The 17,721-nt window shown below is 40.4% G+C and overlaps 2 protein-coding genes across 5 annotated transcripts in view; both read left to right on the top strand.

The window, feature by feature from the left end:
• The window catches only part of CR1 (complement C3b/C4b receptor 1 (Knops blood group)), a 120,981-nt gene extending 108,261 nt beyond the window's left edge, over positions 1 to 12,720 (top strand). The window contains exons 21-22 of the mRNA XM_067711107.1: positions 2,454 to 2,558; positions 12,534 to 12,720. Of these exons, the coding sequence (XP_067567208.1) occupies positions 2,454 to 2,558; positions 12,534 to 12,720 (292 nt within the window). The remainder of the gene's footprint in view (positions 1 to 2,453; positions 2,559 to 12,533) is intronic.
• The window catches only part of LOC137219889 (membrane cofactor protein-like), a 56,739-nt gene continuing 51,717 nt past the window's right edge, over positions 12,700 to 17,721 (top strand). For 2 of the 4 annotated variants that reach the window (XM_067729123.1, XM_067729122.1), the window contains exon 1: positions 12,860 to 13,063. In XM_067729123.1, coding sequence (XP_067585224.1) covers positions 12,931 to 13,063 — 133 coding nt within the window. In that variant the 5' untranslated portion in view covers positions 12,860 to 12,930. Of the gene's footprint in view, positions 13,126 to 17,721 lie in introns of all 4 variants that reach the window. The other 2 variants (XM_067729126.1, XM_067729124.1) reach the window with 2 other exon arrangements.

Genomic DNA, 17,721 nt, shown 5'->3' with positions numbered 1-17,721 from the left:
ATAGCAAATGTTCTAAGCAAATACAGTCTCCTAAGGAAGCTTTACAGAAATTGTAGTTTTGATATGCACAGAGGATGCCAATATAAACTTTTAAAAAAACAAAGTATCAGAGCAGAACTTCTTGCAAACAAGCTAGCCATTTCCTGCTCTCCCTGAATTGTCCTTTCTCACACTCTTTAAATTCTCTCTTGTCTTCTTGGTGTCCACTACACTCCTCACTATGCCCCTCTGCAGACAATGAGCTACTTGTGAACAGGGACCACCTACCTACAAGGGACTCAAAATAATTTTTATTTAATGACTTTTGATCTCCACTTTTACAGTAGTCAAGACTAGTAGTAAGAATAGCAACAGCTAAAACATTGTTTACAAAATGCTTTACCATTTGTGGTCTTCTTTGGCCCTCAAAACAACTCTGTGAAGTAGGTAGACCCAATAATATTATCATCCCAAAGCAGAGAAGCCTCTGAGATGCAGAGAAATTCAGTGACTTACTTAAAATCATATCAGTGGAAAGTTGTTAAGAGTTAAGGCTCTAGTCCAAGTTATCTGAAGCAAAATCATGAACCCTTTCACACGTTCTGTTGATAATTTTCTTTGCCCATTTCTGAATCTGATTTTGTATAACTGAATTTCAGTATCTAGAACTGTGTATAGTACAGGGTTGAAATATTTCCTCTTTCTTTCAATAATCCTTTTTTTGTCCCTCTATTTTATTGGATTTGTCTTAGCTACTCTGGTATAATGAGTCAGTATCTTTCTAGAGAATGGTAGACAAACTCTCATTTTTCACTCTATTTTGAGTTATTAGCCTACAAGAGAATTATAATATTTCTGTAAGGGCCTCTGTCTTATTAAGGTTTAGTGACAATTTTCCTATTTGTTCATGCAAGGTTTTTTTCTGTGATATAACCTCACTGGCTTGACATTTCACTAGATTTTTTTTTAAAAAAAGGTCTTATCTGCACACTTGGTATTTTACTATGTATTTACTACCTCAATAATTTGTGACAAATGTTAAGCAAGATAAGTCATGCACTGATTACTGAGAAATAATAGATTCCTCCATTCAGAGCCCAATAATCCTTACCTGTTGTTTTTGCCTCTGATTCGCTCCAATTTCTATACAAAATAGCCCCTTGTCCACATTTAGATAAAGCCTGAAGTCTTCATTAGTATTATGCATAGAGTTCAAAATTATTAAGGCCGCTCTCTGGAAAGGCTCACTGCATTACTCTGTATTCACATTAGCCACCATCAACCACCTGCACAGCCATTCTTTGAACACATACTCACTAAGGTTGTATCCTCTCACGCCCCATGTACCACTCAGCATCCAAGACCACTTTCAGGCCATTACTCACCTAACCACCTAGTCACTGCTACTTGGACGCCCATCCAACGTGGCTGTCCAGCCCTCTACGCTTCCTCATGCATGAATCTCAAGTTGCCCTTCCTCATCCTGTGGACAATTTGCTCCTGACTCAGTCTCCTCTTGGTCTCAAGTGGTACCACCCCATGAGAGTGTAAAGAGGAATAATGAGGAAGTGCTGGGAAGTGGTGGAGTGAGTGAACTCTTTGTGCTTCCATTCTTAAATCCCTAATACCAACCTAGACTTGAAGTCTAAAGGTACTGGTATCGTATGATTCATCATTTCATTTATGTAAAGTGAAGTGCTGATTAAATGACCCACAAAGGCAGAGGAGCATACCCGGTAAGACCCTGGGCTTTGCAATCGGTAAGACATGTGTTCACACTCACTTACTACTATGAGACCCTCAACAAGATACATATCCTGTCTAAACTCTACTTTCCTTCCCTACAAAATAGGGAAAATAATAGATTCTACCTCACTTAACACAGGTTCTCACATATGGTGAATGTCAGAAAAGTTAACTCTATTTATTGTTATTTACACATGATTGTTATTATTGACATTTAAAAGTAATTAAGTACTTCTGTATACTCTCAGTTCTATATACCTTCATGAAAACTACTGCTGCTCTCCTAACTGTGGGTATTAACGGTACAGAAAACAAAACTTACATCTTCACTACATGGAAAGAAAGAAGCCTTGTGTAAAATTGCAGTGCAAAGCCATTCAGATTGTGAAGCCTAACTAAATGTCACAGTATTGTGGTGAACAAAATTTACTAATCAAAATTACATTGGAAATAGTGAAATGTGTTATTTTAAGTATGGACACTTGTCTATAAGCAAGTTAGAATCTTCTGACACAATGAATAGGATGGTTTTATTATTATTTCCTAATGCAAGTTTTTACTTAGACTTGAAATGTGGGATTTGGTTTTTCTTTTTAGATATCTTCAAAGATTTGAGAAACTTGAAGTAAAGTATGGCCTAAATTTCAAAATGAAAGCTACTCATTTCTTTCAACACTGAAAGTTATATATTTAAAATATTTTTCCTATTTTTCTCCATTGTCAATTAGCAACAATACAGATGAAAACTTGAAAGAAGCAGTTATCCATCTGCATCCCAAAGAAGGCAGTGGTGTCCATCCTCATACTCTGCAAACAAATCAGGAAAATATCAGGTACCTAATACATAAACTGAATTCAAAACGTTTTCAACAACTCAAATGTTGAAAATGAAAGTAGGATTTGAATATGCTATGGCACTAGTTGGATCACTGATAAAAAAGGAGATGGAATGTACTTCAGGAGCTGGAAACGCCTTTGTGGTTTTTTTCTTGGATTGTTGTTTCCAGTGATTTTGGGGTGATGACTGTCAGTGCTCTGCACAGGCAGTTTCTTTTCAAAGCTTTCCTACATTTTTGTGCATTTATGCTATGAACCTTTGAGAATAGTAAGCTTTTCTTTTTCTTTTGGAACCCAAGCATTTGCTCAAGGTGCATCTCAATCTGTGCACATTGACCGTTGATCGCCTTTTTAAAAACAGGTAGGAATTCCTTAATGAAATTGTCTCAAATTTCCCTTTTAAAATTGGAATTTTGGCCACAGTATTTCACAGGAGTAAGGTTAATCATTTGCGGCAACATATGGTTGACAACGAGTGAGTTAGAGTCTGTAAAAAATTACGACCTGTGCACCCAGACCAGGTGCAGGGGCAGAGAGGGCAATATAGCCATCTCCAGTGTCACAGAACCATGTTAAAGGACATGAGAATATTCAGTGATGCACGTAACACATGATGTTGGGAAGTCTTGTGAGGTGGAAGGAGAACAATGATGAGGGATCCAGTGGCAGTAATAACTGCGAGTGACAGGTGAGCTGATGAGCCTCATCAGGGGTGTCCATTAGTACAAGAACAGTGTTCCTGGCCTTGAGAAACAGGAGAGGCTTCAGCATGGCCAAGGGAGCATTTGGATATCTTGAACTATACAGTAACTTCTTTCGATCTTACTGCGAGTAGGGGAGGAGGACATGCTATCTGAAGCTGACCCTCCTCCAAACCTCGAGCTCCTGTTTATTTCCTCTAACAAAACCATCAATCAGAAAAGAGACTCAAGGAATCATTTTATGTGTTATGAGGGACCTGTGTGTGTTCCAGAATGAGGCTCTTTTTATTTAGTTGCTCAGTTCTTTTTTAAATTTTTTTTTTTATTTTTGCCTGCGTTGGGTCTTCGTTGCTGTGTGCGGGGCTTTCTCTAGTTGCAGCGAGCAGGGGCTACTCTTCGCTGCAGTGCACAATCTTCTCATTGTGGTGGCTTCTGTTGTTGCAGAGCACAGGCTCTAGGCACATGGGTTTCAGTAGTTGTGGCACATGGGCTCAGTAGTTGTGGCCCGCAGGCTCTAGAGCGCAGGCTCAGTAGTTGTGGCGCACAGACTTAATTGCTCCACGGCATGTGGGATCTTCCCGGACCAGGGCTCAAACTCGTGTCCCCTGCATTGGCAGGCAGATTCTTAACCACTGCACCACCAGGGAAGCCCACTTGCTCAATTCTGAGAACTCTTCCTTTGACAAAAGAAGCAATGAGGAAAGGTCAAGTTATTGTTAGTCTCATCGATTTATGATGTCGACTGAAAAGAACGCACAATGTGAGAGTTGTGAGTTAAGTTTTATTGGGGGCAAAATGAGGACTAACACCCGGAAGACAGCATTCAGATATCTCTGAGAAATCGCTACGAAGAGCAGGGGGGCAGGTCAGTATATATGTGATTTTGGGGGTGGGGGGGGTATATGCAGTCAAGCCTACATTTTTGCAGAAGGCTGCTGCTAGTCTTGTGAAGGTTGCTGCTAGTTACAAGGAGCAGACATCACCATGAAAACTTTCAGTACTTACCTAGATAGGAGGAGATGCAAGAATAAAAATAAAATCTCATATAATCTTCTCCTGAAAATATCTAACTATCTGAAGGCCTGTTCTGCCAGTTTTTTCCAAAGCACAGAGTGCCTCATTCCCGATCTCCACCCTGAACTCCTTTCAGGGGATGTTGAAAGTCAGCAGCTGCAGCAGCTCATGATTTAATCCTTGTAGAGGTAGATGGCAAGTGCCAATTGGTAGTTGGCAATGCTATACTTTTTTGTGCCTGACATAGCAGCCACAACAGAGGACAGTAAACACTTCTTTTATTTATTTATTTATTTATTTATTTATTTATTTATTTATTTATTTATGGCTGTGTTGGGTCTTCGTTGCTGCATGTGGGCTTTTCTCTAGTTGTGGTGAGCAGGGGCTACTCTTTGCTGCCATGCACAGGCTTCTCATTGTGGTGGCTTCTCTTGTTGTGGAGCATGAGCTCTAGGTGTGTAGGATCAGTAGTTGTAGTTCATGGGCTCTAGAGCACAGGCTCAGTAGTTGTGACGCATGGGCTTAGTTGCTCCATGGCATGTGGGATCTTCCCAGACCAGGGCTCGAACCTGTGTCCCTTGCATTGGCAGGTGGATTTGTAACCACTGTGCCACCGGGGAAGTCCAAGTAAACACTTCTTTTAAAACTTGTAATTTACGTGCAATGCTAGCATCATGATTATCAGCATATAAATTCTGGGTAGTTCAGTTGTTGACCACGCTGTCATCTAAATAAAAATATCTTGTTATTTCAGTGTCCTTCCTTGACAAAGTACTATAAAGCTGGAGAACACCTCCAATTAAAATGTTGATTGGAAAAGAGCCAATTCATTTCAACAGAATAAGATCTGAGACTCATAAAATCTTTGAAGTGACTTCACAGAGATGCAAACATGTGCACTTGAAGATGCTGAACCTCTGCCAGTACCTAGTGGAGCACCCTCCTCTTAGCTTGGATTACGGTCACCCCTTCACCCTCTTCTCTTGTGCGGAAAGCACACATTATCTAGTCAGGGGAAAGCTATACTTAGGATTTTATAAATAGTCTAACTATTTAAAGGAAAAAAGTGTTGCCTAGGATTTCTGTTTGTAAGTTGGTCATTTTTTTTTCAAATGTTTATAATAAGAATGGGCTCATTAGGGCAACTTTGGAAAATGCAGGGAGAAGATATGAAGAAAAGTCACATTAATTATACTACCCAGTGGTAACCATTGTTAATATTTTAATTCATGTTCTGCTAATCTTTATATATGTTTCTTTATACACATGTTTTTATTTCTTAAATACTTTCTTTTTTATTGAATAGAATCCACTCATTTTAGACACTTTGAAGAAAAATGTATGGTATATCAGTTTTCACTTTCTCAAAGAAAAATAAATTAATTTCTGTTTATTAAAAAGGCATTGGGGGCTTCCCTGGTGGTGCAGTGGTTGAGAGTCCACCTGCCGATGCAGGGGACACGGGTTCGTGCCCCGGTCCGGGAAGATCCCACATGCTGCGGAGCGGCTGGGCTCGTGAGCCATGGCCGCTGAGCCTGTGCGTCTGGAGCCTGTGCTCCGCAACGGGAGAGGCCAGAACAGTGAGAGGCCCACATTCCACAAAAAAAAAAAAAAAAAGAAAAGGCATTGGGAGTTCCCTGGTGGTCCAGCGGTTAAGACTCCATGCTCCCAATGCAGGGGGCCCAGGCTGGATCCCTGGTCAGGGAACTAGATCCCGCATGCCACAACGAAGAGCCTGCATGCCACAACCAAAGATCCCGCACGCCGCAATGAAGAGGCAATGAAGATCCTGAGTGCTGCAACTAAAGACCCAGCACAGCCAAATAAATAAATAAATTTTTTAAAAAATGTATTAAATGATTATAGGGGAGATGGGTCAATACTATTCAAGAGAAATAGCTGGAAGAAAAATTAAGCTTTGGATATTTCCTAAACTCTATTTCAAAAGCGCTTTGACCTATGTTATTAATTTTAAAATACGAAATTTAAATAAAAATAATTTTTATCATAAAAATAACTAGCTTACTTTTGTATCAATTCAGAATATACTAAATTAACTAAGAAAGCATGACTTTTAATAATTTATCAAGCTAATAATGTCAGGGAGGAAATATTTCCCTCTGGAAATTTTTATAGCTGGTCTAAGAATTAAATTGACATCAGACAGATTAACAGGAGAAAATCAAACCAATTTTAATAACATGTTTATGTGGGAAAAACCCAGGAAAACTGAGTAACTCCCAAAATGGTCAGAGCACTCCCCTTAAATACCATTTTCAGCTAAAGACGAAGGAGGTATGTTGAGGGTAGTGGTTTGGGACTTTAAAGGGGAGGAAGGTAATTTACATGGAGGTGGAAAAACAAATGTTTGAAAAATGCTTGCTGGGCCAGGCAGAGATAATGAGACTCAGAGTAGACTCTGATCTCTAGGCCGTGCCAAGTTCCCCCCCACACACACCGCTCCCACCACTTTAGCCCATATTCTTTGCACATATCTCTGGTTATAGTCCTATGCCAGGAACAATCACTTTATCTAAATTTTTTTAGGCAGTTAAGAGGGTGGTAACAAGAAAAAACTTCCTGAGCTTTCTGTTTCTTAAAAATAATCAGCCTAGGGCTTCCCTGGTAGTGCAGTGGTTAAGAATCTGCCTGCCAACGCAGGGGACATGGATTCGAGCCCTGGTCCGGGAAGATCCCACATGCCGTGGAGCAACTAAGCCCATGCACCACAACTACTGAGCCTGTGCTCTAGAGCCCGTGAGCCACAGCTACTGAGCCTGCATGCCACAGCTACTGAAGCCGATGCGCTTAGAGCCCATGCTCCGCAACAAGAGAAGCCACCGCAACGAGAAGCCCGCGCACCGCAACGAAGAGTAGCCCCCACTCGCAGTAACTAGAGAAAGCCCGCACGCAGCAACGAAGATCCAATGCAGCCACAAATAAATAACTTTACTTAAAAAAAAATAATAATCAGCCTAATAATCCTCATGCCAATGAGACACATTTCCAGGTGGCACATTTTATTCCCCTACAATAAACATGTACTGACACCTTCTAAATAAGTAGCCCTGGAACCTTTAATGCATCCACATCCTTATAGATCAAAACTTTATTTGGTATAATATTATCAGCCACTCTAATGATCTCTAAAAAATATCAAATCTTTCTGGATATTTAACAATAGATTTGTATAAAACTACTGCTAATTTCTGTGTAATTCTGTGTTTTAAAGTATATTCTTTCACATTTACCTTGATAAATATAAAGAGTGAACTGGACATCAACTTGACTTTCAATTTAAAATCATACAAGATAGAAAAATAAAACAGTATAAGCAAAGAAAAATGAAAGAAAAAATTGCAACTTATATCACAGGCAAAGGGTAAATGGCTTGAGACTTAAGAATTCAAAGACAACCGCTGCTCACCTCACAAAATACAGGCAAAGGACATACACCTACGTCAACAAAACAAAAAAGAAAGACAAGTAGCCCCTGAAAATATGAAAAGTTGCTCAATGTTTTGCTTAGCTAAAATTTTAGCAATCTCTATTATTTCTTGGGTTTCTGAGGAAGTAAATTTTAAAGGAGAACTAGAAATCAATTGCTTGGGAATCAACCATTCTTAGAATCAAAATTTCCCATCACAAGAAAAAAATTCTCATTGCTTTTTTTCCCCCCCAGAATGGAGTATGTCAGTGAACAATGTGATTAAAAAATATTTGATGTGTGTGACTTTCTAACTGCAAGAAATCTGTGCGTTTCTCTAAACATCAGTTATCTATGGGAAATATGTGTTTAAATTATGTATATATTAACTATATATATACTATGTATTAATGTATATACTGTCCACTGAAAGAAAAACTCACAAGGTAAAAGTTGTGAGTTAAGTTTTATTCTGTGACCTTTCTGAGGACTACAGCCCAGGAAACAGTCTCTCAGCTCTGAGGAATGGCTTTGAGGAGGTAAGGCAGCAGTCAGGATATACATTAATTTTTTGCTGGAAAATAAAAGCAGACATGTAGTTGAACATCAAAAGATTACTGCTAATCCCAAAGAACAGACATCTCAAGTTAATGATTTTATTGCTTTTCTAAGTATGAAAGATATATATCCAAAGCACAACGTACTTCCTGTTTTTCTCCATCTTGAATTCCCCTTGGGGTGCACTGTCCATGAGCAACTGCAGTAGCTAATGGCTTAATCCTTGCAGAACTGGAATAGCAGGCAACATTTTTTTTTCTTCACATTACTAATTATGGGTAAAATACTATACTGCTTAACTTGTATTACTGAGCACTTCTGTTCACTCTGACCTTATATATTTCATCTGAAAAGCAGGGGCTGGGCCAATTGATCTCCAAAGCTATTCCTAGTACTAACATTCTAATATTGTTTTGTTTCACTTGCCTTTTTGTACAGTTAAATGTGAGATGTAAGTTAAAGTACATGATGTTTAAATGTAATTTGTCTCAGCATTATAATAAGAAAGGAATAAGAGATTTTATCTTTGCAAATCGACTTGTGGAATATGGTTTGTAATATATTTACTGTGTAAAGATTTCAAAAGCCAAGAGGAAACAAAATGAATATGTGATCCTTATGAGAAATGCCCTCCTTTCTGTACTTGACTGGGTTCAGAATCCCTGTGTCGGGTTTGGCACCACAGTAATGCTCTTGAGGTAACAGCCAAGTAAGAAGGTCAATTTGCTGGCAGGTGCCTACCAGGTGCGAGTAGAGGTGGCAGAGCTCCCAGGACCAGCCTCAAAAAGGTGGCTTAACTATCCTCTGTTTAGCCATTCTCTTTCAGGTTTTCACAAACACCTAACCTGTAAAGCACCATGACAGGTGAAAGCCTCTTCTGAGAGCATTCACAGGCCCCTTCATGCTACTACCCTCACCTCTGAAAAGCAAAATGTAAATATACCAATTTAGGAGGCAAAGGATCATCTAACGTTTTTTTATTTAATGAAGTTCCCCTAGGTTTAATGACATCCACAGACACTTCCCTCCACCTTACCGCCATTCCTAAAGCTTACAGGAGAGCTACTACATAGCTCAAAATCTGGTCTACAAACAATCATATTTTCCATTCTCTCCTCATTTTATCGCTGGCAGCTTGACAAAATCTTTAGGGGGAGTTGGAGGAACCACTAGTGTTTAAGCCCCTACTTCACTCAAAGCCTCAACTCTTGAGTTCTGTTCCTCTCAGCACCTTAGGAAGTTCACAGTCCATACTCTCCCTTTGAACTCAGTCACTAAAATGATCTCAAGACTAAGGGTTAGACAGTAGATCCACTTCATAGGTCAGCTTGCCATGCCTGATTTAGGAAAGTTTTCTCTGCAGACAGTTGTAGACAAATCCTTTCAGAGACAAATCCTGCTTTGTTCCTAGTGGCTAAAATTACTAAAATCAAAATCCCTCAGGACCTTCCCAGCATTTGGTAAATGCACACTGGGGGAGGATTGGCAGAGACATGTTAAATGCACTTGACAGCAACGCCCATTTATTTCATTCAGTATTTAATGCGTATTTATTATGCACCTAGTGTAGGTCTAGAACTGTCTCAGCACTGGAGATATAGCAAGAAAACTATCCCTGCCTCGTGGAACTTGTCCAGAAAAATAGAGAACAAGACTTAGAACCTTTCAAATGGAGCCTCAGTTGGGTCAAATCAAAATAAGTTAAAGAAATCTATGTGAATCTCTTCAATTGTATTTGGGATGATTTGATGAGCCCCAGGTACAGAAATTTCACTGAAACAAAGTCCCAGTAAAACCTCAATCCTTGAATCTAATCTAGCAAAAACTAGCCTACTTCTTTCCCTACCTTTTAAATTTTCTCATGAGAATAAAACAAAACAAAACGAAAAAAACCTTACTTTCAAGCCCAAAAATAAACAGGAAAGTTTTTTTTTCAGCTTATTGACATACAATATTATGTACAAATAGTTGCAGAAGAAATAATTTCTGTTTTCATAAGTTAATGCCAACAGTTAGCCACAGAATATTTCTGTTATATCACTCCTTCATAACTGAAAGTATTAACAGAAATGATAATTCCCCCTCATTGCATTTCCTTTCACTGTCCCCTTAATTATAAAATTATGGATTTTATAACCCCCAATACTAAGGTGTATATTTTATATATCACATCCACATTTGGTGTTTATATGCTCTGCCAAGAATTCAAAAAATTGTATTGGTCTGGGAGGAAGAGGAAATTCCATGGTTTGTTCATCCCAGAATAGCTTTAGTACGTCTCACATATAAAATTGTTTAAAAATATATAAAGTTTTGTTGGAAGCAGCCTAAATGTCCATTGACAGAGGAACGGATAAAGAAGATGTGGTACAATGGAATATTACTCAGCCATAAAAAAGAATGAAATAATGCCGTTTGCAGCAACATGGATGAACCTAGAGATTGTCATACTGAGTGAAGTAAGTCAGAGAAAGACAAATATCATATGATATTGCTTATATCTGGAATCTAAAAAATGATACAAATGAACTTATTTACAAAACAGAAATAGAGTCACAGATGTAAAAAACAAACATGGTTACGGGGGAGAAGGGTGAAAGGGATAAATTGACAGGTTGGGATTGACATATACATACTACTATACATAAGATAGTTAACTAATAAGGACCTACTGTATAGCACAGGGAACTCTAACCAATACTCTGTAATGACCTATATGGGAAAAGAATCTAAAAAAGAGTGGATATATGTATATGTATAACTGATTCACTTTGCTGTACAGCAGAAACTAACAGTCCAATAGTCCAATAAAAATTTTTAAAAATTAAAAAATATATATAAAGTTTTGTAATTCCAGATGATGCATTTGATGTTTATACGGAGAATTTCCATTTCCTCACCATCCTCTCATACCTTAACTCTGTGTGATAACAGGTTCTATCCCCACCATTCTATGAATGAAATAGCAATTGAAATATAGGTTGGATGTAAATAATTATTTTTCTTTACCTGATTCCAAAGGTAACATAGTGTCAGTATAGAAAGCTGAAAAGCACAAAGAAAATTAAATATCCATAATCCTATCAACTATTGGTTAATTTTGGTATATTTCCAACTAATCTCTTTCTGTATCAATATACTACTTTTGTTTTAATAAAAGGAATGAAAAAAGGTACACACTGATTTGGAGTCTGCTTTTTCCACTCAGGAATTTATCATAGTTTCTCACATTGATTTTTTTTTTAAACAATAAACTACCTACTATAAAATCCTTAATATTTTTGCTAGACACATGGATTTAAATTTTTTTTTGAAAACTATACAGCTTTGCTCACAGCTCTGATGATTTTTTTGGGATAAACTCTAAATGGAACTGGTGGTTTAAAAGTCATGTCCATTTTAAAACTTTTGACATACAGAAAAGTTACGTTAAATACTAAAATTTGAGGGTACTGGTTCCCCAAATACGTTTACTTACGTTGGTTGACCTTCTTATTCTTTGCCAACTAATAAGAAAATGTCAACTTCTTTTGTTTGCTCTTTAATACCAGTCAGGTTACTTTTATATTTCTTTTACTAGTCATACAGGTTTACTTACAATTCTACAAATAAATCTTGCTCATTGATAATTTTCCAGCATTGTTTGCAAGATCGTTTCAACAGAAAAGTTCTCCCCCTTATCCACTTCAGCTGACCAATTCCTACCCCTCCCAACTCTAATGACATTTACTGCTTCCAAGAAATTTGGCACTTAATGCCCCCCACCCCGTCCTTGCCTTTTTCATGCATGTATATTTCATCTTCAATAAAACATTTAGTGGCTCAAGGACAAAAGCCCGGTAGCGTTGGAACCCATTATGCTAATGGCCCGGTGTTAACAATTTACCTTCCCAGGGGTCCTTTCCTGGGAACACAGGGAAGGCTAATTGACTTTAGCAGTTGGGAGAGCAATGACCAAACCTTTCGTGATTTTGAAATCAGGCCATGAGAGGCTTCAGAAGCAGAGGCTCAACCACGGAAACCTCAACTATTGTCCCGAATTATGCCTGACTAATGCTAAAGATTGAGCAAGGGTACAGGTGTCCGGACAGCTTGGAGTGCCCCAGGTCCAAACTGGAGTCCTGAGGGGTGTCTGACCCACAGTGGCCCACTGGCTGGGCTCTAGGTTTCTATTTTCGGGTCGATGCGCTTGATTCTTTAGTCCAGCTTTCCGGAAAAGGGACAGTGATGACCGCACCGGCCCTTGATTCCTTTCCACCGTTCTTGAGTAGGTTGGTAACAGTCTGTTTACGTAGAGGCGGTGAGATAGCCATTTCCCGCAAGCCGCCGCGGCTCTCCTTCAGGTCTGCAGACAGAGGACTCAGAGACAGTCCGAGTCCAAGAAGGAGGCGCAAAGCTCCCAGCCCACCGGGAGGGTTAGCCCCGCGCAAGGGCCTCGCCCCGCCTCTCCAGGCTTAAGGGCCGCCCCGGGCGCCGAGGCCCAGCCTTGCAGCCCGCCCATTGGCCTCGCAAGGCCCTCTCCTTCGCTCCTGCAGCGTTCTAGGCCACGCCCACCTGCGTGACCGCACAGGACACTGTGAATCCGGGGATTATTGCGTCTGGTAACTGAACTCTATCTAAAAGGTTTCTCCTGGCTTGCTCTCGGGTTTCCCGCTGATTTTCCCAAAAATGACGGCGTCTTGCGCGCCTCGCCGCGCGCCTTGCCAGGCACCTCCCGGCCGCCCAGAGAGTCCCCCTTTTCCTTGGTGCTGCGGCGGGATTCTTTTGCTGTCTTTAGTGCTCCCGTTGCCCATATTCTCCGGTAGGAGCCTGGAGAGAGTGTGCGCCCTGGCGGCGAACTGGAGTGGGTCGGGGAGCAGGCAGGTCAGAACCGAGGGCCGGGTGAGCTTTGCTTGTTGGCTCCGGGCGGAGGCGCGAAGCTGGATCCACCCGGGGTCGTGCGGAGTTAGGGTTGAAGGCGTGGCCGGAATGTCCTGGGTCTTGCTGTGCGGGGACCCACCGGGGTGGAGACCACGTAGTGGCCGAGGAGAAGGCTTGCTTGGTGGTGGGCACTGAGCGGTGAGGGGTGGTGGGCTCGGCCGGGGTTTACCCCGGACCAGGCTGGGTCCCTAGCAAAAGTCTGTAGGGTGTTTCCAGGACTGAGCCAAGTCGGAACAGGAGCAGGGACCCGTGCTGGTGGGGACGGCTTGCTCTTGAGTGCCCCTGTGTCTGGGGATGCTGCTAGGCTGGTGCTGTGCCCTGGGGGAGGGGTTGCCTTATGTTCTCTAGGCCGGTGATGCCTTGTGTGGGGGGTGTTTGTGCCCCGCTGGGGAGCCTGGGGGAATGTACCCTGGTGTATGCTTTGTGGAAGTCGCCAGCCCAGTGGTGCGCAGTGTGGGACAAGGAAGCTGCTTTGTATGGGGCTTACCGAAGCAACCTAAAAAACATTGGTAGCCAAACCTAGTGAAAAATGAGTATCCTGAAAATGAACTATAAATGACGTTCATCTGGTTTTCCCATACAGCTTCATAAACTAGAGCTGAGGCCCATTCACTTTTTTTTTCTTTTCCGTGTTTCATTGAATCGAATAAATACTTTAAATATATGCCCAAAAAAAGGCATGCTTAATTGTATAAAACATACACAGTCAAAGGACAACCATTTTTAATACTTTGGTATATTTCCTTCTGTCTTTATATACACGTGTGTTTCCATGTCCAAGTTATTTTTAGGATCTATTACATATACAGTTTGTATGCTGCATTTTTTCTTAGCAGCCTTCATTCAATAAATACTTGCCTTCTATATGCCAGGTCCTATGCTGGTCTTGGGTCCCCAGTGCCAGGCCCATGTTAGGAAATAAAATACTTGCTACAATTTATTGGGAGTGGTAGACAGTAGCCAAAACATAATGTTAATGAATATGTTATAACCCAAAAGAAGTACCCAGGAGGAAAGGAGCATGATTCTCTGACAGCATTTAACAAATGACTGGTGGAAGGGAAGACATTTCTGCTCATCAGACAGGCCAAACTCTGCCCTTTGCCTTCTGTACATGCTGTTCCCTTGGCCTTGGAACATTCTCCTTCTGCCTCTTGCGTAATTGGCTCCTTCTTATTCTTCAAAGTCAGTTGTGATGTTATCCCCTCAGAGGGACCTTCTCTGATGCAGTTTCCGGTGGACACACACACTTCAGCTCAATTCCCCCCAACTGGTAGTCACCCTCCCAAACTATGTTTTCTGTTCTCTCCTCACTAGAATGCAGAGATCTTGGCTCTCTTGTCGCACTTGTGGTTTCAAATGCCCATTTTTTTTTGCCTCAGTGTCAACATTATTGTATAACTCTCAAGTACCAGCAAATTAAAGGTAACATTCAGCTGAGGCTTAGAGCCCAGGAACAACTTCTTTTGCTTCCAGGAGGAAGGTTCTCTAAAGAACCATGCTTAGGATGGACTTTCTGTGGTGCCTAAAAAGCTAAGGCAGGGACAGCTGGGGGTCAGAAAGAATCTATCTTCTCCTGACTGTAGACTCCTCAGCGTTCTCAATACTCCAGTCTTGCTTGTTACGGATCACTTTGGAAGTTTATTTCTCTGCAAGAGAGTTGTGGGTGATGGAACAGCAGTGCTAACAAAAAATTAAAAGGAATTTTTTAAAGAATGATAATGTTTAGAATAGGCTTAAAGCTAGAAGTTGAAGGAGATGATGAAAACTATTCAAAATAGAGGAAAATAGATAAGTAAAATGAATAGGATGTATCAGGGAAGATAACAGCTAGAAATGAAGAGGAGGAAAAACAAGGTTAGGTTTAAGGTTGAAAGGTAAAATCAGGATAGGTAAGAAACTTAGGTAAGGTACAAATGCGAACTCACTATGTTGGGCAGGGAAAGTATGTGGATATAATAAACATGCGCTGAAGCGGCTCACGAGGAGAAGGTTTTGTAGTCGAACAGTGTTGTGCCTTGGGAGTCTTGCCATCTCAGAGGTAGTTGCCAAATGGTAGATCACAGAAGGGACCAGTGTCATTCCTCCAGAATGAGTCTGCTTTGTTGGACAAAACCTACAATTTCCTTTTATGGGTGGTCTCTTCTGCCTATTTTAGGTCTTTTCTTTTGAAAGAAGCCACGGTCAATAAGTGCTTACACAGTAGTTTCTTAGTTTCTTACTCTGCATATTACAGTGCAAGAAGAATAGTCCTTATTGGTCAATTGCTAGGTTACAATAATACTGGGAGATAGAGAACAAAAGAAATTAGGTGGTCAAATCTTTCTCCAGTGCATAACGTTTTAAGATGATTATTTTCAATATTAAATTCATTATACTGTATTCTTTACCATTGGTTTCTGTTTGACAGCAGTGTAACTTTGAGAACCAAAGCGTTTTGAATAGCGACTATGAGGCATGTACTGTGTGAGGTGTTGTGGCCACACGGCTGAATGGAGTCCACAATATCATGTGTTAAACATGAAGACATGTGATGGTGAGCTGAGAGATCCATGCAGAGGAGAGTCCGAGTACTACCGAACTCAGGTCTGGCTGCTCGCTGCTCAGAAAGTCAATACTTGAGAGACAAGTACTGGTAGGAATGGAAAGGTTTAATCAGAAGGCTGGCATCTGGGGAGAAGGCAGACTCCTGTCCCAGAGCTAACTCTGAAGATTCTGCTTGGCCATGAAAGTTTTTTAAGGGAAAAAGGGGAAGTAATCTCAGTTAATCATTGAGATAGGGAGTCATATTTATTGACATCTCCCATTGCCTGCAGACTTGTTGACTCCTTGTGATATTTCTTTAGATGTTATCTGTTTCACACAATTTGCTCTCGAGGTTACTGAAGGGAAAGCTGGGGGAAAGATCTGATCATCTGTTAATTATTCTTCCTTTCTATTTGATCTAAGAAGAGAACCAACAGGTTAGGCAAAGTATTGTGTAATCAAAAGATGTGAAAGGTGTGCTTGGGCCAGAAGTTAATTAAAGTATAGCTTTGCTAAAGTGACAAGACAAAAGGGACCTCCTGCAAAAAGCTCTTTCCTACAAAAAGCTGCTTACACAAGAGAAGGGGAGTGGTCAGTGCCTCCCCAGGGAAGCAGAGACTACTTCCTAGAGGAGATGTTGAGTGAATTAAGTCAAGGAAGACAAGAGTTGAAGGAGTTCTCCTGAGCAGGAAGAAATGTGTTCAGAGCAGAGATAACAGTGTGAGCAAAGGCTCAGAGATGTCACATGGCTCGGGGCAGTCATGGACTGCCTAGCTACCCAGTGTGGCAGCAGTAGGGCAAAGGAGGCAAGAGGAAGGCAGCGGTGTAGATCACAGAGTGAATTATTATGGAAGAACAGGATAGTTAGGAATGAAAAATTACTATCATAAAAATCAGACTGTGGTGTTATTACCTGTTCTTTTTGGGCACCTTGAGGCCTTTCGTTCGCCCTAGCACAATGCAAATCTAAACTAAGCTTGCTTTAATCTCCCCAGGCTCTGTAGAAGACCATTGCTTAAGGACTAAATTGCAGACAAACGTTGTTGTCATAACCATACGAGGGTTCTAGATGACAGACAGTGATGGAAAGCAATGTGGGTAGTGGAACTGGGTTTCCTGGCTTGACCCTGGGTCTGCTATCTACAGGGAATATATTCATGGGCAAATTACTTCACCTTACCATGGTTCAGATTGCTCATCTTAAAGAATGGGAAATAGTACACAACTCATAGGAAGATTGTGGAGGATAAGTTAGTTAAAAAACACTAAAATAGTGATTGGCACAGGTTTAATTTGCTATTTCTAAAATGATTACTATCACCACGGTTTTAAGAAACAAGTTCTAGAATTGTTCATTGCTAATCTTTAGGAAAAAAATATAACCCACAGTCTTTGGAGTTCACTTTTAATAATGTTAAAATACTATTTCTAGTCATAGAAGTAATATAAAATGGGTTTATAATAAAATATTAAAACAAATATTTTGGCATGAAAGAAATTAAAAATTCTCATAAAGTGAAATGTCTGTAAATAAATGAATGAAAGAAATGGAAAATAGGAACAGAAACAGCAGTGAAAAGAGTGATGACTTGAAGCTATCTCTGGAGCAGTTTGGCTGAACAGTAAAGAATTTGAACTTTGACCCAAGGATGTATAAAACTGATAACAGTACTCATTCAGCTTTGGCACTAGGAACTAGAAATGCAGTGATGAATGAGACATGGTCCTCAAGAAGGCTACAGTCTCCTATGGAAATAAGCAATGAATAATTACAGTATGAAAAGTGCTATGAAAGAAGTAAATTGGGGCTCATGAGGACACTTAACTGAAATTTTTGGGTGAGAGATGTTAGGAGCCTCCAGGAAGAAGTGGCATCTAAGATGAAACTGAAGGAGGAGTGGGTGGGAGGAATGGCAGGGTCTCTGGTCAAAGCTGAAGTAATATGATGCATGGAGGTCTAGAGCACTACAGTAAGTTGAGTAATTTAATGGGCACTACTAGTGGAATTGAATG

This window comes from Pseudorca crassidens, chromosome 2 (genome assembly GCF_039906515.1).
Source record: "Pseudorca crassidens isolate mPseCra1 chromosome 2, mPseCra1.hap1, whole genome shotgun sequence".
Lineage (NCBI taxonomy): Eukaryota > Metazoa > Chordata > Mammalia > Artiodactyla > Delphinidae > Pseudorca > Pseudorca crassidens.
This window is presented reverse-complemented; position numbering and strand designations above follow the sequence as displayed.